The 23,000-nt window shown below is 41.8% G+C and overlaps 1 protein-coding gene across 1 annotated transcript in view; it reads left to right on the forward strand.

Moving 5' to 3' along the window:
- The window catches only part of tdrd9 (tudor domain containing 9), a 159,210-nt gene that overhangs the window by 36,790 nt on the left and 99,420 nt on the right, over positions 1–23,000 (forward strand). The window contains exons 3-5 of the mRNA XM_072568611.1: positions 6,711–6,862; positions 14,986–15,207; positions 17,917–18,039. Of these exons, the coding sequence (XP_072424712.1) occupies positions 6,711–6,862; positions 14,986–15,207; positions 17,917–18,039 (497 nt within the window). The remainder of the gene's footprint in view (positions 1–6,710; positions 6,863–14,985; positions 15,208–17,916; positions 18,040–23,000) is intronic.

The following is a 23,000-nucleotide window of genomic DNA, read 5'->3' on the forward strand; positions in this document are numbered from 1 at the left end:
AGAATGGAGTAGATAAATTCAAATATTTTATAAAACCAATTAAAAGTGAGTAACCCCCCCACACACCAACATCTGGGTGCGTTTTGCAAACGCAGTAATAAAAAATAGAAATATATGACATTACAATATTACAACCTCAGCAATTATTAGGCAACTGAGTAAAATGAGGAAAGAAGAAAACCCTGCCCTTAAGAAAAGGGCAAGTCAAAACAAATCCCCCTTGCCCACAAATAGAGTAATCCGCACGAACTATAAAAAGGAAACCCAAGGAGAAGAAAAGAACAAGCCCCCACCCCCAGGGAAAAATAAGTGGAAGAAGGAAGAAAAAAAGATTTTAAAAAGGGGGTAATAAAAGTCATTATCCATATGGTTCGAGTCCCGCAGTCTACTTAAGAGAGTCCAAGAATTCTTTTGATTTTTCCAGCAACCCAAAGTTGTAAATGGATCCTCCATGGCTGAAGTGCAGTGTTGCCGGATAATGCATGGAGTATTAGATATTTAGGTGTCTCAGACGCTTCTTCATCTCATTGAATGCCCTTCTCTTGTGCACCACAGCTGGAGAGAAGTCCTGACATAACATTATTCTGGAGCCCTTGTGCATTATGGCTTGGGGATTCTTCCCCAGGACTCTAGAGGCTTCCAGGAGCTTTGGTTTTCTTTGTAGCATTGGAGTCTAATTAGAACCGAGCAGGGGTGCTGGTCTGACCTGGGCCTGCGTATAGCAACCTGGTGTGCCCACTCCACCCGCACCCGGCCTGATCCCGACTCCAACTTCAATCATTGTAGGAGCCATCGCTCCAAAAAGTCTACAAGCTGGCCTTCCTCTTCCCATTTGGGAAGGCCCAGCAACCAAATATTTTTCCGAGGTCATCGATGTGCTACTCCAGGGTCTGGATTCGCTACTCGAGAGCCTGGACCTGACCTATGGGCAACTTGGTAGCTGTCTCCAAGGCTGTGGCCCGTTGCTCCGCCCCTCCGATGCACTGCTCAAGATTTTCGATTTCTCTGTCATGCTTCTGCAGCATGACTGAGATTGACTCCCACCTGGACCTGGATTCCTCGATAAGAGCATCGATCTTCTCTTGATGTTTGGTGATCCCGGAGAACATGCTCAGCTCCGCAGGGAAGTCCCCTGAGGCAGCCAGAGGCGTCTCCCTCCTCCCTCCTCCCTCCCTCCCTCCCTCGCCTCTAACCTAAATTAAGAGTCCACAGACTTGCCACAAAAAGAGGGTCTACGGATGTTTGGATCGAAGAGTGAGGCGTCAGCTCAGGAGTCTTTGACAAGGAGGTTGAGTGAAGTGATTATGCCACAGTTGAAGAGGGTGAAGACATGACTGCCCAGCTGGTTCAGTGCGCTACGTGCATGATGTGGGAGGTCAACGACTCTGGTGTGTCTGACTCGTATGTGTGTGGAAAGTGTGTGCACATTCAGCTATTGACCAAGCATATTGCAGCACTGATGAAAGAACTCGAGGACCTTTGGCTCATCCGAGAGAACGAGATTTTTCTGGACAAGATCTTCAGCGAGATTATTACACCAATCAGGCCAGAAGAGAGCAGACGATGAGGAAGGCAGAGAGGAGACAGGTGCAAGAGACCCTGGGAGAAGTACCTGTCAGAAACAAGTTGAAGCTTTTGGAAACAGTAGAGACTGATGATACTGCCAGTTCACAAGGCAGCCAGGTCTGTCAATCAAAAGTTGGCGCAGAGGCAGAGCGGAAGAGTCAGACATCACACAGAGCTGTGGTAATAGGGCACTCCATTGTGAGAGGAACTGACTGGGGTTTTTGTGGCAGCAGACGGGATTTAAGGATGGTGTGTTGCCTTCCTGGTGCCAGGGTGAAAGACATCGCGGACAGAGTGCAGGAAATCCTCAAGGACGAGGGTGAAGAGCCAGAGGTGGTGGTACATGTCGGCATAAATGATGTCGGGAAGAACAGAAGGAACATACTACAGTGGGACTTCGGAGAACTAGGAAGAAGGCTGAAAAGCAGGACGTCCCAAGGTGGTTATCTCCAGTTTGCCTCCAGTTCCTCGGGCTGGTGTGGCCAGAAACAGGGAGATAATGGACTTGAACGTGTGGTTGGGGAACTGGTGCAGGAACCAAGGATTTAAGTTCTTGGATCACTGGGATATATTTTGTGGTAAGCATAAATTCTACAAGAGAGACGGTTTCCACCTTAATAGGTTAGGGACCAGCATTCTGGCAGGCAGGTTTTCTACTGCAACACCGCTACATTTAAACTAAGTAGCGGGGGGAGGGGACAAACTGGATGTTTAAAAAGGAAATTGCAGGGAAAGTTAGAACAAGAGAAGTCAAGAAAGACAACTGTATCAATGAGGCAGAAAACTCGGAAAGGGATCATGCTGTAAGGTTGAGTGAAATAGGGGTTGATGGGAAGGGTGAGAGCAGTAACAAATTAAAAATACTATACATGAATGCACGAAGCATTAGCCATAAGATGGATGAGCTTGAGGCTCTTTTGGAAATTGGCAGATATGATATGATATTGTGGGGATAACTGAGACGTGGCTTCAAGTGGACAGGGCCTGGGAAATGAATATTCAAGGCTACACGTGCTATCGTAAGGACAGACTGACGGGCAGAGGGGGTGGGGTGACCTTGTTGGTAAGGGATGATATTCAGTCCCTTGCGTGGGGGGGCCGACCTAGAGTCAGGGGATGTAGAGTCAGTGTGGATAGAGCTGCGAAATACTAAGGGTAAAAAGACCTTCTTGGGAGTCATCTACAGGCCCCCAAACAGTAGTCTAGATGTCGGATGTAAGTTGAATCAGGAGCTGAAATTGGCCTGTCGAAAAGATGTTACTACAGTTGTTATGGGGGATTTCAACATGCAGTTAGACTGGGAAAATCAGGATAGTATTGGACCTCAAGAAAGAGACTTTGTGGATTGCCTCCGAGATGGATTTTTAGAGCAGCTGGTGCTGGAGCCGACCAGGGAGAAGGCAATTCTGGATCTGGTATTGTGTAACGAACCAGAAGTGAAGAGACCTCGAAGTGAAGGAGCCATTGGGAAGTAGTGACCATAATACAATAAGCTTCAATCTGCAATTTGAGAGGGAGAGGGTACAATCGGAAGTGACAATATATCTGTTGAATAAAGGGAACTATGGAGCTATGAGGGAGGAGCTGGCCGAAGTTCAATGGTGCAGTACCTTAGCAGGGATGACAGTGGAGGAACAATGGCAGATATTTCTGTGTATAATGTAGAAGTTGCAGGATCAGTTCATTCCTAAAAGGAAGAAAGATCCCAGGAGGAGGCATGGGCGGCCGTGGCTGACGAGGGAAGTTAAGGAACATATAAAGTTAAAAGAGAAAAAATATAACGTAGCAAAGATAAGTGGGAAAGCTGAGGACTGGGAAGCTTTTAAAGAGCAACAGAGGATTACTAAGAAGGAAATACGCAGAGGAAGAATGAGGTATGAAGGTAAACTGGCCAATAATATAAAGGAGGATAGTAAAAGCCTTTTTTAGGTATGTGCAAGGCAAAAAAATGGTTAGGACTAAAATTGGGCCCTTGAAGACAGAAACAGGGGAATATATTATGGGGAACAAAGAAATGGTAGAGGAATTAAATGGATACTTCAGATCTGTGTTCACTGGGGAAGACACAAGCAATCTCCCTGAGGTAACAGTGGCAGAAGGACCTGAACTTACGGGAATTTATATTTGCCAGGATTTGGTGTTGGAGATACTGTTAGGTCTGAAGGTTGATAAGTCTCCGGGACCTGATGGTCTACATCCCAGGGTACTGAAGGAGGTGGCTCGGGAAATCGTGGATGCGTTGGTGATTATTTTCCAGAGTTCAATAGATTCGGGGTCGGTTCCTGAGGATTGGAGGGTGGCTAATGTTATACCACTTTTTAAAAAAGGTGGGAGGGAGAAAGCAGGAAATTATAGGCTAGTTAGTCTGACCTCCGTGATGGGAAAGATGCTGGAGTCTATTATAAAGGATGAAATTACAGTACATCTGGATAGTAGTCACAGGATAGGTCAGAGTCAGCATGGATTTATGAAGGGGAAATTATGCTTGACTAATCTTGAATTTTTTGAGGATGCAACTCTGAAGATGGACGAGGGAGATCCAGTCGATGTAGTGTACCTGGACTTTCAGAAAGCTTTTGATAAAGTCCCACATAGGAGGTTAGTGAGTAAAATTAGGGCGCATGGTATTGGGGGCAAAGTACTAGATTGGATTGAAAATTGGTTGGCTGATAGGAAACAAAGGGTAGTGATAAATGGCTCCATTTCGGAATGGCAGGCAGTGACCAGTGGGGTACCGCAGGGATCTGTGCTGGGACCACAGCTTTTTACAATATATGTTAATGATATAGAAGATGGTATCAGCAATAACATCAGCAAATTTGCTGATGATACAAAGCTGGGTGGCAGGGTGAAATGTGAGGAGGATGTTAGGAGATTACAGGGTGACCTGGACAAGTTAGGAGATGCAGTTTAATGTGGATAAATGTATGGTTATCCACTTTGGTGGTAAGAACAGGAAGGCAGATTACTACCTCAATGGAATCAATTTAGGTAAAGGGGCAGTACAGAGAGATCTGGGTGTTCTTGTACACCAGTCATTGAAGGCAAGCATGCAGGTACAGCAGGTAGTGAAGAAGGCTAATAGCATGCTGGCCTTCCTAACAAGAGGAATTGAGTATAGAAGCAAAGAGGTGCTTCTGCAGCTGTACAGGGCCCTGGTGAGACCACACCTGGAGTACTGTGTGCAGTTCTGGTCTCCAAATTTGAGGAAAGACATTCTGGCTATTGAGGGAGTGCAGTGTAGGTTCACTAGGTCAATTCCTGGAATGGCGGGGTTACCTTACACTGAAAGACTGAAGCAACTGGGCTTGTCTACCCTTGCGTTTAGAAGTCTAAGAGGGGATCTGATTGAGACATATAAGATTGTGAAAGGATTGGACACTCTGGCAGCAGGAAACATGTTTCCGCTGATGGGTGAGTGCCGAACCAGAGGACACAGCTTAAAAATACGGGGTAGACCATTTAGGACAGAGATAAGGAGAAATTTCTTCACCCAGAGAGTGGTGGCTGTATGGAATGCTCTGCCCCAGAGGGCAGTGGAGGCCCAGTCTCTAGATTCATTTAAGAAAGAGTTGAATAGAGCTCTCAAGGATAGTGGAATCAAGGGTTATGGAGATAAGGCAGGAAGAGGATACTGATTAGGAATGATCAGCCATGATCATATTGAATGGCGGTGCAGGCTTGAAGGGCTGAATGGCCTACTCCTGCACCTATTGTTTATTGTCTATTGTCTCTGCTGCTGCGGGAGGAATGGGTTCCTGCCTGTTGCAAGCTGCGGGAATTTTTGCCTTTAGTCGTTTTAAAAACAACACCAAATTATCCAAGTTTGATGTAAAATGACTAACTGCGCTGGGCAAAAGCTATATTAAATGATTTAAAGGGTGAGGTGGAGGTGGGTGCCCCACTTTGCCAGAGTCTTAGGCAGAGCACTGCAGACCCAGACTTGCTGGGTCGCCGCCATCTTGAATCTGGTTGAACATTTGAAGCATTTACTTGTTTATCACTGGTAAAGAGTGGCAGTATTATGTATTGTCTGCAAGATACATTTCAGCAATCTCCTGCCACCTATTCAGAAGCACGTTTCAAACTCAGAACCTTAATCAGTTAGAAGGGCAATGTGAGCATGGGGGCCACAATAAAAGCAAGTTCCCCTCCAAGCCAAGCATTGCCCTTTCTGATGCTTCAGTTGAGTGAAAAATTAGGATCTTGCTCCTGAGCAGCACTGTCAGTGTACTTGCACCACATGGGCTGCAGATGTTAAAGAAAACCATTCGCTACCACATTCTCAGACAAATTATGGGTGGTTAAAAATGCTTGCTTTGTTAGCTATGCTCGCATGCCCTGAATTAGTGAAAATAAAATCCCATCTTTGAATGAACTTTGGCTCTTGTTAAGCCTTTTTATTTCCTATGTTTGCAGATGTAACTCTTTCATATGTTCATCAGCATTAAGGCTGTTCACTTTAATCTCCTTTTCTCCTTTTTTGAGTTCCCCAATCCCTTTCTTACCATGAAATAGAAACCTACAAATTGCTAGGCATTTGTTCTATAAATTTTAACCTAATTAATTAAAATTAATTATTCTCTGGAGGCCTTTTGTGAACATTTTGTCTTGCTTTGTTTGTCCTTCAAGTAAACTAATGTCTATTTCTTCAGATAAGCTCACTGTTGAGTTTTAGCACTCTGATTATTTTGCAGTGGAATCTCTCGATGTGATGCATGTAAAAATGACACTTCCCAAAATGTATTTCTTAAAATATTGGATTCTTCCAATCAGCAAAGCTTGCCGAATTGCTTTTGATGCATTGTGCTTGTTATTTGTTGTGCTTCTGAGATATTATGTTACTGCAGATCAGTTCCCCAATAACTTAAGTATCTGTTGTATGATCAGGTGGTAATCTGAAAATTACCCTGTTGAATGTGGAATTAAACAAAAATTGTAAATTGCTTGAGATTAATTTGCAGGATTATGTTTGTATGATGTCTACTTGCTGTTACATTTTATATTTGTGAATAGCAAAATACTGACTATTTTGACAAAACTTGGCAATTTAAAGTTTGATGCTTTTACATATAAGATATATTTACCTTTGGAAAAAATAGTATTTTTATTAAACTAACCTTTTGAATGTCTTCCGGAGGTAGACAGCAGCCTGTTGGAAAATGATGATGAATACCTTCCTGGCATTTCCCTTCGGACATCAAGACCTCGTCTTTCCACATTAAAGACAATAAGTATGATGCAAGTAGCCGACTATAGATATCCAGAATTACCAATCACTAAACATAGAGAACAGGTAGGGAAGCACTTCAGATTATGTTATTTATTCCTATGTCATAAGGAAATGTTGAGCACATGAATGATCAGGTATAAGTGCAAAGAAAGTCTTTGTTGGAAGGCATGTTTTTCATTATACCATAAAATTAATCAATGTTTTCATGCAGCCTATCACTCAATTAATATTTTGATTGCAGAAAGAAACTGAATGGATATAGCAAGTTGTATCAATTCTTTTATACTGAAGTAAGTAACAGAAAAGATTTTATAATATACCTTTCACACTAGTCAAATGTCTCAAAGCTCTTTGCAGCCTTTGTTGAAGCATGGATGATATTGTAATGTGAGACTTAAAAGTCAGCCTACACAGATTAAGGTCACATGAACAGTAATGTAATAATGACCAGATAATGGGTTTTCTTCTAATGTTGATAGAGGGCTAAATGTTGTGCAGGACACACAGTCCATTGTTTGAAATAATGGCATTGGATTTTAATGTCTATCAAGTAGGGCCAAAAAGGGCTTCGGTTTTGTCTCCTTTCTTCGGCGTGTGTGAGAGTCTTAATTTTGGCATTCAAGGCCTGAAGTTGAATTTGAATGCACAATCTATCAACTGAACTACACACACACACAAAACCGAAAATAGGCTAAGTTGGTGGGCAGTGGAACAGAATCTATGCTTTAGGTTAATGATTTCTTGTCGGACTAGAAGTTGTTTAGAGATGTTATGAGGTATTGAGGCCTGGAAAGGGAGTGAAAGGTTAAAATGGACAAGATGAGGAATGAGAGAAAGGTCCCAAGACAAGGATTAGCAACTCATAAGAGGGTGTGTGGAAGGCCCTGTTGTAGGCCACTTGTGACTTTGAGAAGAGCAGGTGAAGGAAAGAATTTTGTTGAGATGGATAGTCAGCAGACCAGAGAAGGCAGTTTGTTGGACTGAGAGGAGTAGGTGAGCAAAGACAGTCAATAGCACTTTGAGGACTGTGCAAGAGACCAGCAGTCTGTGTCGCTTAAAGGAGCAGCTGAGAAAAGCTCTCCAGACAGTTAGATTCATTAGAGTTAATTGGTTCGCAGTTTTACTTTGTACTACTTTATCCCCATTTTAAGTAACTTGTCTGAAATTCTGCATGAGGCATGGCTGGTCTGCATGAATTAACCATATGGGAAATTGTGGATATTTCATCTGACTTAGATGATCACTGCGCACAAAGTGTTTCCAGCTGCAAATGTGTGGTCATGTTATTTTGAAATTTGATCAGTGCTAGCATGTTTAACCAAGTGGTCACAATACAGATTAAAACCAGGCATGAAGAGTGGGAATAGGTCAACAAAGTCCAGGCAGGTAGTACAAGTGTCCCTGAGTCAAACTCACTCAAGCACTTGTTTAAACTTTGAATTTAGGTGAGGGCAATGCTTCGTGAAAAAATATGCAGGGATCCAAGCTTGTGGTCCGGGAACAGGTTGGAGAGCAAGATAACTAGAAGACCAATGGTGGTTGTGATTTCATCGTTAGGGAACTGATGAGCATTTATTTGGTCATAGTCTTGTAAGGTGATGTATTACCCCCGGGTGCTAGGTTCAAGAATATCCTGTAGCCTCTGTGACATTCAATTGTGGGATGGTGAAGAGTCTGAGTTTCTGGTCCAGATTAGTATCCGTGATGTAGTAGAAAGAGTAATACAATTTATGGCACTTTTGCAAGAGACTGAAAAGCAGGAGCTCTGAAGCAGTTATGTAACTATTATTCTTGTACTTTATGCTTGTAAGTACAAAAAACTGAGCAAATGAAAATGAGAAGGGTTGCTACTGCAGTTGGGGAAGGTTTAAACCGGGCAGGCGGAGATTCAGAGTGAAAACCAAGTTGATTATTGGAAATTTAAAAGCTGTAAATTCAAATGGAAATCACCAGAAATAATTCGTAGAATGAATTCACATTTAATTATAAAATAGTGTTAAAGTGCTCTTAATTTTGCCTTTTTCTCAGAATGCATACACAGAATGCATACATAGTGGGCGGCACGGTGGCACAGTGGTTAGCACTGCTGCCTCACAGCGCCAGAGACCCGGGTTCAATTCCCGCCTCAGGCGACTGACTGTGTGGAGTTTGCACGTTCTCCCCGTGTCTGCGTGGGTTTCCTCCGGGTGCTCCGGTTTCCTCCCACAGTCCAAAGATGTGCAGGTCAGGTGAATTGGCCACGCTAAATTGCCCGTAGTGTTAGGTAAGGGGTAGATGTAGGGGTATGGGTGGGTTGCGCTTCGGCGGGGCGGTGTGGACTTATTGGGCCGAAGGGCCTGTTTCCATACTGTAAGTAATCTAATCTATTAAGTGAATTGATGGTATTTGTAGAATGAAAGGGTGCAATTTAGTTATTATTGATGAGACATTGTGACCAGGACTGGGAACAGTGTGTTATAGATATTTGGAACTCGGAGAGTTAGACAGAAAGGAAAAAAAGATGGCGGAACTGCTAATAACACTGGAGCAGTGTATTATTGAGAGATATCTCCTAAACTGAAAAACAGGATGTAGAACCTGTTTACATTGAGTAAACAAGTGCAAACGCCAGCAAACATTGATAGATGTGATTTACAGGCCACCAAACCAAAGTGGTCATGTGGGACAAAGTATATATCAGGAAATGGGAGATGCATGAAGCAAGGCAAATGCAATAATCATGGATAACTTGAATCTACATGTGGGCTTGGTAAATCTAATGAGCAGCAATGATCTGGAGGAAAATTCTTGGCATATTGGATAAGTTTCTGGATCAATGTGTTGAGGAACCAACAAGAGCACAGACCATTTCAGATCACATATATTGTGAAATGAGAGAAGGCTGACGAACAATCTTGTGTAAAAAAAATCCCTGTAGTGACAAATAGTACAGCTTTCTGTTAAGTTTGAAAAAGATGCATTGCATCTGAAACTCATCCCTTCAGTCTCCACTTGAAATTCTGAAGGTGTGCGGCAGAAGCTGGCTCTGGTGGGTTGGAAAAGTATACTAAAAAGTTTGTAATGCTTAGAAATAGACTGACATAGCAAAGTACCAGTCCTTCGGCCCTCTATGATGTGCCAACCTATGGAAACAATCTGAAGCCCATCTAATCTATACAATTCCATTATCATCCATATGTTTATCCAATGACCATCTAAATGCCTTTATAGTCAGTGAGTCTACAACTGTTGCAGGCAGGGCATTCCATGCCCTTAGTACTGAGTAAAGAACCGACCTCTGACATCTGTCCTATATCTACCACCCCTCAATTTAAAGCTATGTCCCCTTGTGCTAGCCATCACTATCCAAGGAAAAAGACTCTCACTGTCCATCCTATCTAAACATTTGATTTTCTTGTATGCCTCTATTAAGTCACCTCTTAACCACCTTCTCTCTTATGGAAACAGCCTCAAGTCCCTCAGCCTTTCCTCATAAGACTTTCCCTCCATACCAGGCAATATCTAGGTAAATCTCCTCTGAACCCTTTCCAGTGCTTCCATGTCCTCCTTACAATGCGGTGACCAGTACTGTGTGTAATACGCCAGGTAAGGTTGCACCAGTTTTGTACAGATGCAACATGAAGTCATGGCTCTAAACTCAACTCAATCTCTCTACCAATAAAAGCTAACACACTGTATGTCTTCTTAACAACCTTATCAACCTGGGTGGCAACTTTGAGGGATCTAGGCACGTGGACCCAGAGTTCTCTGCTCATCCATACTACCAAGAATCTTGCCATTAGCCCAGTACTCTGCATTCCTGTTACTCCTTCCAAAATGAATCACCTCACACTTTTGTGTACTTAACTCAATTTGCCAGCTCTGCAGCTTATCTATGTCCTTCTGTAACCCACAACATCCTTCGGCACTATCCACACCTCCACCAACCTTCGTGTTATCTGCAAATTTACTAACCCATCCTTCTACGTCCTCATCTAGGTCATTTATGAAAATGACGAACCGCACTGACCCCAAAACAGATCCTTGTGGAACACCACTAATAATTGAACTCCAGGATGAACATTTCCCATCAACCACCACCCTCTCTTTTTTTTCTTTCAGCTAGCCAATTTTGATCCAAACTGTGAAATCACTCTCAATTCCATGCCTCTATTTTCTGCATTAGCCTACTGTGGGGAACCTCATCAAATGTTTTACTGAAATCCATATACACCACGTCAACTGCTTTACTCTCAAATGCCTGTTTGGTCACCATCTCAAAGAACTCAACAAGGTTTGTGAGGCACTACCTACCCTTCACAAACTATGACTATCCCCAATCAATTTATTCCTTTTCTAGATGATTATAAATCCTACTCTTAAAATCCTTTCTAATACTTCAGCCTGAACCGAAGTAAGGCTCACTGGTCTATCATTACCAGGATTGTTTCCACTTTCGTTTTTGAACAAGGTAACAACATTTACTATTTCTGGCACTATTCCTTAGACAATGCTGACATAAAGATCAAAGTCAAAGGCTGTGCAGTCTCTTCCCTAGCTTCCCAGACAATTCTAGGATAAATCCCATCTGGTGCAGGAGACTGACTGACTGACTTTCACACTTTCCAGAATTGCTAATACCTCCTCCTTATGAATCTCAATCCCATCTAGTCTAATTGCCGGTATCTCAGTATTCTTCTCGACAACATTATCGTTTTCGTCAGTATTCACACAGGAAAAATATTCATTTCGCACTTCTCCTTTCTCTTTGGACTTCGCACGACTTCGCACAACTTCCCACTGCTGTTCTTGACAGGTCCGAATCTTACTCTAGTCATTCTTTTATTGCTAATATATCTACAGAAAGCTTTAGGGTTTTCCTTGATCCTACCTGCCAAAGACTTCTCATATCCCCTCCTGGCTCTTCTTGGCTCTCTCTTTAGGTCCTTTCTGGCACCCGAATTGAGCTTTCACGTCTCATCTTTACATTAGCCTCCTTCTGATTGATGAGAGATTCAACTTCTTTAGTAAACCACAGTTCCCTCGCTTGACCAGTTCCTCCCTGACAGATACATACTTAGGAAAGACATGCATTAGCTGTTCCTTGAATAAGCTCCATATTTCAATTGTGCCCATCCCCTGCAGTTTCCTTTCCCACCCTATGCATCCTAAATCTTGCCTAATTGCTTACCCCCCCCCCCAATCTCTAACTCTTGCTTGATTTATCTGAGGAGGCAGGTGGAGAGTGTTTTGTTCAGATAACTGTTCTGATTGTAAATAAAGAAAGCATTCTCAAGTGTAAATGGAACCCCATGACACACAGTCTCAGCCAGAACTACTGACTCGTGTATTACACCAGTCAACTTGATCAAATCAAAACAAGGGCATTTATAATGAGTGAGAATTTTGAAATGCTTAAAATAGATTGAATTGTTCCATGACTTAACTGGATATATTTTAAAGCAATGTTAAAGTGAATTGGAGCTTCCCAGATAACTCAGAACATTTGTAAGTGCAGTCCTGTTCCTTTAACACCAAAAGGATGTGGACGCTTTGGACCGGGTGCACAGAAGGTTTACAAGGATGTTGTCTGGTATAGAAGGTGCTAGCTATGAAGAAACGTTGAATAAGTTAGGTTTATTTTTTTTTTCGATTAAAAGGAGATTGAGGGGGGACCTGATTGAGGTTTATAAAATCATGAAGGATATAGACCGGGTGGATAGAGACAAGCTTTTTCCCAGGGTGAAGGATTCAATAATGAGAGGTCACGCTTTCAAGGTGAGAGGTGAAAGGTTTAAGGGGGATACATGCAGCAAGTACTTCACACAGAGGGTGGTGGGTGTTTGGAACACGTTGCCAGCAGAGGTGGTTGAGGTGGGCATGGTAGAATAATTTAAGATCTGTCTGGATAAATGCGTGAGTAGATGGGGAGTAGAGGGATACAGATGCTTAAGAATTGACCGACAGGTTTAGACAGTAAATTTGGATTGGCTCAGGCTTGGAGGGCTGAAGGGCCTGTTCCTGGGCTGTAAATTTTCTTTGTTTTTGTTATGACATGTGTTGCAATACCTGAAACTGAGTCTCTGTGTGCTACAGTAAACTTTCTCAAAGAGTTTTTCAATTGCATTTTCTTTGTAAGAAGTACCCAGATGCTAAATCGAATTTGTCCTGCATCATTGGAAAATGGGCTTCCCATTTTGAACACAAACAATTATACCTGTATCTTGTTACTTTCACTGTTCTCCGGAATCATCTTTGCAATCCTTTCCTCTACATCTCTGGAACTTTTCAGAGGCCTATAGAAAACACCCAACAGGATGACATCACCTTTCCTGTTTCTAGCCTCAACTCGTGCTACCTCAGTCAACAAGTCCTCATCAAACGTCCTTTCTGCCACCGTAATGCTGTCCTTGACTAACAATGCCAAACCTCTCCCTCTTTTACCACCTTCCCTGTACTTATTGAAACATCTAAACCCTGGAACCTGTAACAACCATTCCTGTCCGTTTTTTATCCATGTCTTTGAAGTGGCCACAATGTCGAAGTCCCAGATAAATGCTACAAGTTCATCTACTTATTCCAGATCCTCCTGACGTTGAAGTAGACACACTTAAAGCCATTTTCCTGCGACCTTGAAACCTTATTTATGACCTCACTACTCTCAACTTGTTGTACTCTGGAGCAAAAATTCGGGTTTCCATGAAAAGTATATTGCTTCAAGAATACTCAACTGGAGATAGAAGTGCCGTGGCCAACATGAAAAGTGAAAGATAATGTCAAATCAAAGGGAGAGGCTTGATATTAGGAATCTCCCAGGCATAATCTATGATCTCCAGAATGTGGAACACATTACCACTCTCACTTGGACCTGAACACCAACTTGTGCCACTGAACCTTGCATCGGTCTAAAATGGCTGCCATCACACTTCCAACGGGACCACTCTGCTGTGGATAGAGCTGCGTAGTGTGACAGAGATGGCATTGGGTTCAGGACACAGATGCAGTGGGCCGAATGGGAGGTGAAGGGGCCTGAGTCTCTGCAGAATTTGGCAGCTAGTGGATGGGAAGTAAGGAGAAAGTGGTGGAGCCAAAAGTTGTCCAATACAGCACCTATGTCCACTGCTAGTTATCCATTATGTGAATTTAAGAATGCAAGATTGATGTTTAAAAGTTGACCCAGGCCCCTTATTTAATAAGTTTCCACTAGTTACAACATCTGTGGAACATCTAGAGAGTATTATGATTCATGTGTTCATCTTGGTAATGGTGACACTAATAATCTTTTAATGTGCTAAGAAACTTATTACTGTACATGATGAAACTAACAAGTTTCTAGAGTAATTTTTAATGATTAAAAGTTGGGTTGCTCTTTGGTACTAAACTAGATACTCTGATTAGAAATGCTATGATAAATCCATTTCAGCTGCATAAACAGGACTAAATCATTCTCAAATTTACCAAACGTTTCTAACAATCTTTTAAAAATAACATTCCAAAGCACTGACCGATTCTGTTGATTCACAGAAGATGTTAATTTCGATTAGCAAATGAATTGGAGCACAACCTTGGCCAAAAAAAGACACTTAAAATTATTGCTACTTTGAAGGTTTCCTGTTTCTGAATTGCTGATTGCACCAACATCTGAGTGTTTTAGCAGCTAGTCAAATACATAACATGAAGTAAATGTGGTCAAGAAAAGGTGCTTGCATGCTTATCCATCCTTGATGTTGATATTGTTTTGAAGATATTTATTGCTTATTCTGGTTCAATGCAACTGAGAACCTTAATAAGCAGTTTTGCCTTGTTAACGCTGGAGTTATTATTAAAACCAGATGGATGAAGAATGCCTTGAAAGAATGTTAAATGGCAGTTCATTTTAGCATGAGAAGATTATCTATCATTTTCAATTCACTAACAGTTAAAATTTTGGCACATGGAAGTATAGGGAGAAGTTCTGAAGTTGTTCCATTTGGCCTCATTTCATTGATGTGTAAGTCCCAAATAGAAGATTGCACTCTGTTTACCGATTCCTGTGTTTTGAAAAATTAAGTTCAGATTTTGAAACCGCTGGCAGCTTAATTTGTACACTATGGGATGGTCCAGGTAATTTTTTTTTGTCCAATGACCTTCATTATGTAATCATATCTGCTTGTGCTGAGATTGATTTCACTGTTTAATTTTAACGAGCTTTCACTTTGTCATTGCAGCTTGTTGATCTCATTGAAAATAACTCTGTAGTCATCGTCCGAGGTGCAACGGGCAGTGGTAAGAGTACACAACTGCCTCAGTATATTCTTGAATACTATTTAAAGAAACCTGCATTCTGCAATATTGTTGTAACCCAGCCACGAAAAATTGGAGCAATCAGTATTGCACGCTGGATCTGCAAAGAACGTTGTTTGTCAATAGGAGGCTTGGTTGGATATCAGGTATGTTGATTCTGCCACTTGTAAAGGTTACACTTTAACCTTTACAAATCTTTATGATGCTCATAATATTATCTTTGGAAGTTTTTTCTTATGTGACTGATCAGTGTTAACAGCTATTGTGTTAGTGGCTTTGAATATATTTTATATTCTCTATTCTGCCAAAAGTGTTTGATTTTTTTATCTTCTTTTTTTTAATAAAGTGCAACTTTAAGAATAAACACATGTGTTTGACACCTTGGATTTTTTTTAACAAGGGAGAAATTTAATCCAAAATTCTAGTTTATTTAAATTCCTTAACTGGAAATGAGGATTTTCATTAGCCGATCTTTAGAATAACTGAGTCAGAGCAGGTCAGGCAGCATTTATGGAAAGAGACCCAGCTGACGTTTTGAGTATAGGTGACTCTCATCAGAGCTGACATTAAGTGTGGAAAAGGCAACATTTATGAAATAGTGGGATGTTTGGGGGGTGGGGTGGAAAACCTGGGGGTGTGCTCAAGGAATGGACTCCATGGTCTCCGGGACACCTTAGTCCATTCCTCGACCACCAACATCACATCTCCTTCCCATGGCAACTTCTCATGTAACTGTAGAAGATGCAACACTTGCCCCTTCACCTCCTCCCTGCTCACCATCCAGGAACCTTAAGTGTTTCCAGGTAAAGCAGCATTTCACCTGTACCACCTCCAACCTGGTCTGTTGCTGGACCCAGTATGGCCTACTCCAAAATAGAGAAACCAAACGTAGACTGGGTGACCACTTTGCAGAACACAGTATGTACACAAGCGTGACCTTAACCTTCCTGTAGCCAGTCATGTTAACACAGCATTCTGCTCGCATGCCCACTTGTCTGTCCTCTACATGCTGCAATGCTCCAGAGGATCATAGTGCAAATTGGAGGGACAGCATCTCATCTTCAAACTAGGTACCTCACAACCTTCCAGACTTAATATTGAGTTCAATACCTACAGATTGTGAACCCAGTCACATTTTTGTCCTTTTTCTTATAGCTTTGCTTGTTGAATTCTCCATCACCATGTGCTGTATCCCTTCGCCCCACTCCAGTGGGACAGTGTATCCTCTATATTTAGACATTGTTTTATCATTCTCACTTTCCGGTCACTTAATCTGTACTATCAGTACTCTTTTTATAACCTCTGAACTGCCCCCCCCCCCCCCGCCTCACCACCATCACCACCCTTACAAAAAATAAATGCTACGCCTTCTGTGGGCTGGAGTAGTGCTGAAACTGTGTCCACTTATGCTGCAGGCAGTGCAGTATTCTGAGAGCTAAAGATATTCGAGTTATTTTTGACAGCCACTGAGTGAAGATAAGTGTGTAAATAATGAGGGGATCGGCTTCCATATGAAGGGGTTGTATGAGTCATGTGAGAGGGCCAGGTATACACGAATATTCCCTGGTGGGCAGTGGGTCTGCTTGAGATCAGAGTGAAAGGAATTGGGTCAAGTGTGGGTAGTGGTTGTGGGAATCAGGTATGGGAAGTTGAATCAGGTTAGATCAAAGTGGGATTCATAGGGATATGGGAATCTGGTTTGATAGTTAGTAAGTGGAAGGGTTTGATGATAGTCAGTCAGAGGTCTTGCTGTGGGGTCTGTCCTCAGTGCAGACATCAGAGTGTCCATGGATGGTCAGGAAATATTTTTATGGGGGAGGCTGCAGTTTTATAGTTTGGGTTAAAACAGGTTTTCATCTCTAAACTTTCCTGGCTAACTATTCAGATAAGTGAATTTGATCCATCTGAAGTCTCCAACTCTAAATTGGAGTTGGGACATGTACAGAGGTTTCGGATACTGGACAAAAGCCTATAGGAAGTTACAGAAGTTTCTGTCGGTTCAACTTTGTTGAATTTTCCATGTGATCCTCAAGTGCAACTCCAGTTTATGATTTGGTAACCATTACCTTTCCAGCAAAAGATCTGGGCTGTTACTATTATATTATTAAAATTTCTGTGGCTGATGTTGAAGACAAATTAATCATGGATGGAGTAGTCATTTCAACTGATGATATGACTACACAAGTCAGATCCCAGTCCAAAATCTGACCTGATAGCAGTGTTTTTTTTGGTTTTGCTATGTGTCTTTCACTGAAATGCAAATATGCAAAGCTGCATATTTGTTTTAAACAATGAAACATATGTTTATTTCGCAAAAAATAGTGAAGATAAAATACAATAAACTAAACTATTTCACAGAGGTAATGTCCTTCTCTTTCATGTTTATAAAGCTTAATTGTGGCGTCATTTTTCCATCTTGAGAATCTGAGCTTCTTCCTAGCACCTTTTTATACAATTGTGCTTAGACTTTTGAAACTTAATATCACTCTGCTAAACAAAGTTTAAGAGGCATTTAGACAAACACAAATGACAAGCAAAGAAAAGAGGGAACAAAACAGAAATTGCCGGAAAAGCTCAACAGGTCTGGCAGCACCTGTGAAGAGAAATCAGTTAACATTTCGGGTCTGGTGACCCTTCCTCAGTTCTGGCTCAAAAATTAATTTTGAGTAAAATAGGACAACTGAAATTCCAGTGGCACAGAATAAATGTTTCATAGAAATTGTATGTGTCATCGTGTTGGTATGTTGTGTCAGTTTCAAAGTAGATATCAGTTAATGCACCTAATTTATTTTTCTTTGAAATCCTAATGTCTGTTATTACTTTGAATAATTTCATGTTTTTTGTTGTTGAAATAGGTTGGATTAGAAAAAGAAGTTGGTGCAGACACTCAACTAACTTACATGACAACAGGCGTTCTGCTTCAAAAAGTTGTTAACGCAAAATGCCTGACTGAATTTACACACATCTTCATTGATGAAGTAGGATATTTTTCATCAACTTTCTCATCATTAAATGTTGAGGCTTGATTTAACCAAAAAATCATTCCTAAGATCTTTGTGTATTCATTACCAGTCCCTAATTGCTATTGAGGCTGGTGGCAGCCTCAAAGTGAAGTCCATATGATGTCTGTACCCAGTTCATTGCATTATTTTAAGATAGAGTTCTTGATTGTTAAAGGGACCAAAGGTTATGGGGCGAAGGCAGGAGAATGGGGTTGAGAAACTTATCAGCCATGATTGAATGATGGAGCAAACTCAGTGGACCAAATGGTTTCTTTTCTGCTCCATTGTCTTCTGGTATGTCAATGCTGAGGGGGAAGTGAATATTTAATATATATTGAATGGTCAAACATGGAAAGTGGGTTGCTTTGTTCTGAGTAATGATGAGCTTTTTTGACTTCGCTAGGTATCAAAATGTAATGTTTTATGGCTGGAGGATAGGTTCTTGGGAGTCATGAGCCGAGTGGTCTCTAAGTTTCTTGCTGGCTGCACAGGCCTCCGAGGTGTGTACTAGCGACATCCGGAACTAACTGTGCCATGATTGGCAAGTTGATGTTATTCTGTGAGTGTGGAGTATTGGAATTGCTGTGCACACAAGTAACTTGTAATTGAAAGTGTGAGTTTAATCCTTTGTTTCCTTTTAGACCACATAGGACTCTGATTAATTTGTTTAAACTCAGTTTGCACGCCTGGGAGACGTACATATCCAAAAATGGCATACAGCTCAAGTAATGATCGCAAGAACAAAACTTTTATACAATTTTATGCAGATAACAGGCTTCCAATCAAAATATTACGCATTTACTCACCCATATCTCTATCTAATCATGTTCGCAAAGTTTATGTTTCATGTTAGTGTACCTGACTATGTTATCAAATCATTCTTCATATTCACATCTCCTTACTGCAGTAGGTATTTGACAATTACCAAGAAACTGAAACTGCTTTCCCCTTTCAGACCCTCCTATTACATATGCTGTCTATTTTCTCTTATTGGTCAGGAGGTGAAATTCCCACCACAGTTCACAGCCTTGGACGTTAAGTGGATGGATCAATTATGCTGTTTGCCTGAATGGTTCCCTTAACTACTTGTACTATTTGATTGAGTGTCACCATTAAGATTAGATTAGATTAGATTAGATTACATTACTTACAGTGTGGAAACAGGCCCTTCGGCCCAACAAGTCCACACCGCCCCGCCAAAGCGTAACCCACCCATACCCCTAACCCTACAAGCATTTGTTGCTCAACCTTAATTGCCTGTGAGAAGGAGATAATGAGGTAAAAACAATGACTGCAGATGCTGGAAACCAGATTCTGGATTAGTGGTGCTGGAAACGCACAGTTCAGGCAGCATCCAAGGAGCAATTCAGCTGGGGTATTTTCTCTAACTTTGATTCTGGAGATTGAGGTTCAAGTCCTATCTGCTCCGCAGGTGTGTTAAAGCATTTCTGAATAGAAGGGGGATTTAGTAATGGAACATGAGGAAATGGCAGAGGGATTGAATCGGTATTTTGTGTCGCTCTTTGCAATGGAGGACACGAATAACATGCCAGAAGTTGACAAAGAGATGAAGATAGGTGAGAACCTGGAAGGAGATAGTGTTGGGCAGGCTAATGGACCTAAAGTTAGACAAGTCTCCTGGTGCTGATGGAATACATCCTAGGGTGCTAAAAGTAATGGTAGGAGAAATAGCAAATGCACTTGTGGTAATTTTTCAAAATTCACTGAACTCTGGGGCAGTTCCAGCGGATTGAAAGCTACTGTTGAAAGAGGAAGGTAGACAAAAGATGGGGAATTATAGACCAGTTGGCTTAGCTTCTATAGCGGGGAAAATGTTTGAGTCTATTATCAAGGAAGAAATAGCAAGGCATCGAGATAGAAATTGTCCGGTTGGGCAGACACAGCATAGGTCCATGAAGAAACAGGTCATGCATAACTAATCTTTTGGAATTCTATGAAGATATTACAAGTATGGTGGACACTGGGGACCCAGTAGATGTAGTATATCTAGATTTCCAAAAGGAATTTGACAAGGTGCCACACAGAAAGCTGCTGCCTAAGGTAAAGATGCAAGGCAATTATGGGCAGTGTCTTAGCAAGGATAGAGGATTGGTTAACCAACAAGAAGCAAAGTGTGGGAATAAATAAATGTTATTCTGGTTGACAATCAGTGACGAGTGGTGTGCCTCAGGTATCAGTCTTGGGACTGCAATTAGAGATGATTTGGAGTCGGGGACCACATGTAGTGTAACCAACTTTGAGGCTGACACTAAGATGCATGGTAGAGTAAAGTGTGCAGAGGACTGTGAAGTCTTGCAAAGGGATGTAGACCGTTCAAGTGAGTGGGCAAAGGTCTGACGGATGGATCACAGTGTTAATAAATGTGAAGTCATCCATTTTGGTAGGAATAACAGTAAAAAGGATTATTACTTGAATGGTAAGAAATTGCAGCACACTGCTATGCAGAATCACAGAAGGTAAGTCTGCAGGTGCAGCAGTTAATTAAGAAAGCAAATGGAATTTTGTCTTTCATTGCATTGAGTTTAAAAACAGGGAGGTTGTGTTGTAGCTATATTGGGTGCTGGTGAAGCCACACTTGGAGATTTGGTTGCCTTACTTTGAGAAAGGATTACTGGCACTGAGGGAGTGTAAAGGAGGTTCACTAGGTTGATTCTGGAGTTGTGAGGGTTGGTTATGAGGAGAGACTGAGTAGACTGGGATTATATTCATTGGAATTCAGAAGAAAACGTAAAATTATGAAGAGAATAGATAAGATCGAAGTAGAGAGGATGTTTCCACTGGTGGGTGAAACTAGGTTAAGAGGCATAGCCTCAAAATTAGGGGGAGCAGGCTAGGACGGAATTGAGAAGCAATGTCTTCACCCAGAGATTTGTGAATCTATGGAATTTCTTACCTAAGGAAGTGGTTGAGGCTTCCTGAGTAAATGTTCTTCAAGTTAAGATTTTTTGAACAGTAAAAGAATTAAAGGTTATAGTGAGAGAGTGGGTAAATGGAGCTGAGGCCACGAAAATATCAACCATGATCATCTTGAATAGTGGAACTGGCTTTAAAGTCCAGGTGGCCTGCTCCTACTCCTAGTTTTCATCTTTTGTTCTTATTTACTACAAAATATCTGCATCCAGTGATTGTGGGATATTTGTGCAACTGGAGCTCTGAATCCATTTTTGGGAGCTGCCCAGTCTAGCCCTAAATGTGTTCCAGAGATTTTCTGTTATGTCAAGCAAACTCAGTTCAATGTAGGAAACACTTGCTAGGTTGGTAGTTAACGTTAGGGATGAAACAGATATCAACTGAGATTTCCTCTCCTGTTATTGCTTAGTCTGGCTTGATGTTTGTCAAAAGGATTAGACATGGATGAGACTTTGGAAAGTTGTTGTACTTGTGAGCCAAGCAAGAGTCTGCAGTTTCTAGGAAATTGGGGGTGAAAGTTTGGCATGGGAAAGCAAATTAAACTAATTTCCTGAACTCTCAAAGCTCCCTTATAAGGTGGTGAGGACAAGCCAGGGAACTATAGATCAGTGAGCCTGTTGTTGGTGGTGGGCAAGTTATTGGAGGGAATCCTGAGAGACAGGATGTACATGTATTTGGAAAGGCAAGGACTGATTAGGATTAGTCAACATGGCTTTGTGCATGGGAAATGGTGTCTCTCAAACTTGGAGTTTTTTAAAGAAGCAGCAAAGAGGATTGATGAGGGCAAAGCAGTAGATGTGATCTATATCGACTTGAGTAAGGCGTTTGACAAGCTTTCCCATGGGAGACTGGTTAGCACGGTTAGATCTCACAAAATACAGGGAGACTTAATCTTTTCGGATACAGAACTGGCTCAAAGGTAGAAGGCAGAGGGTAGTGGTGGAGGGTTGTTTTTCAGACTGGAGGCCTGTGACCAGTGGAGTGCTGCAAGGATCGGTGCTGGGTCCACTACTTTTCAACATTATATGAATGATTTGGATGTGAGCATAAAGAGATATTGTTAGTACGTTTGCAGATGACACCAAATTTGGAGATGTAGTGGACAGCAAAGAGGGTCTTGATCGGATGGGCCAATGGGCTATGAAGTGGCAGATGGAGTTGAATTCAGATAAATGTGAATTGCTGCATTTTGGAAAAGCAAATCTTAGCAGGACTTATACACTTAATGATAAGGTCGTGGGGAGTGTTGCTGAACAAAGAGACCTTGGAGTGCATGTTCATAGCTCCTCGAAAGTAGAGTCGCAGGTAGATAGGATTTTTGGTATGATTTCCTTTATTGGTCAGAGTATTGAGTACAAGAGTTGGGATGTCATGTTATGGCTGTACAGGATATTGGTTAGACCACTGTTGGAATATTGCGTGCAGTTCTGGTCTCCTTCCTGTTGAAAAGATGTTGTGAAACTTGAAAGGGTTCAGAAAAGCTTTACAAGGATGTTGCCAGGGTTGGAGGATTTGAGCTATAGGGAGAGGCTGAACAGGCTGGGGCTATTTTCCCTGGAGCGTCGGAGGCTGAGGGGTGACCCTTATCGAGTTTTACAAAATTGAGGGGCATGGATAGGATAAATAGGCAAAGCCATTTCCCCGGTTTGGGGGAGTCCAGAACCAGAGGGTATTGGTTTAGGGTGAGAGGGGAAAGATGTAAAAGCGATCTAAGGGGCAACCTTTTCAGGCAGAGGGTGGTACGTGTATGGAATGAGCTGCAGAGGAAGTGGTGGAGGTAAGTACAATTGCAACATTTAAAAGGCGTCTGGATGTGTATGTGAATAGGAGGGATATGGGCCGTGTGCTGGCAGGTGGGACTAGATTGGGTTGGGATATCTGGTTGGCATGGATGGATTGGACCGAAGTGTCTGTTTCTGTGCTGTGCATCTCTGACTTCGACTCGAAGTTGTACATCTTCTGGGATTATGACTATATCTGATCTTTTAGGTTCAAATGATAATTGG

The sequence above is a fragment of the Chiloscyllium punctatum genome, chromosome 4, assembly GCF_047496795.1.
Source record: "Chiloscyllium punctatum isolate Juve2018m chromosome 4, sChiPun1.3, whole genome shotgun sequence".
In the NCBI taxonomy this organism is placed as follows: Eukaryota; Metazoa; Chordata; class Chondrichthyes; order Orectolobiformes; family Hemiscylliidae; genus Chiloscyllium; species Chiloscyllium punctatum.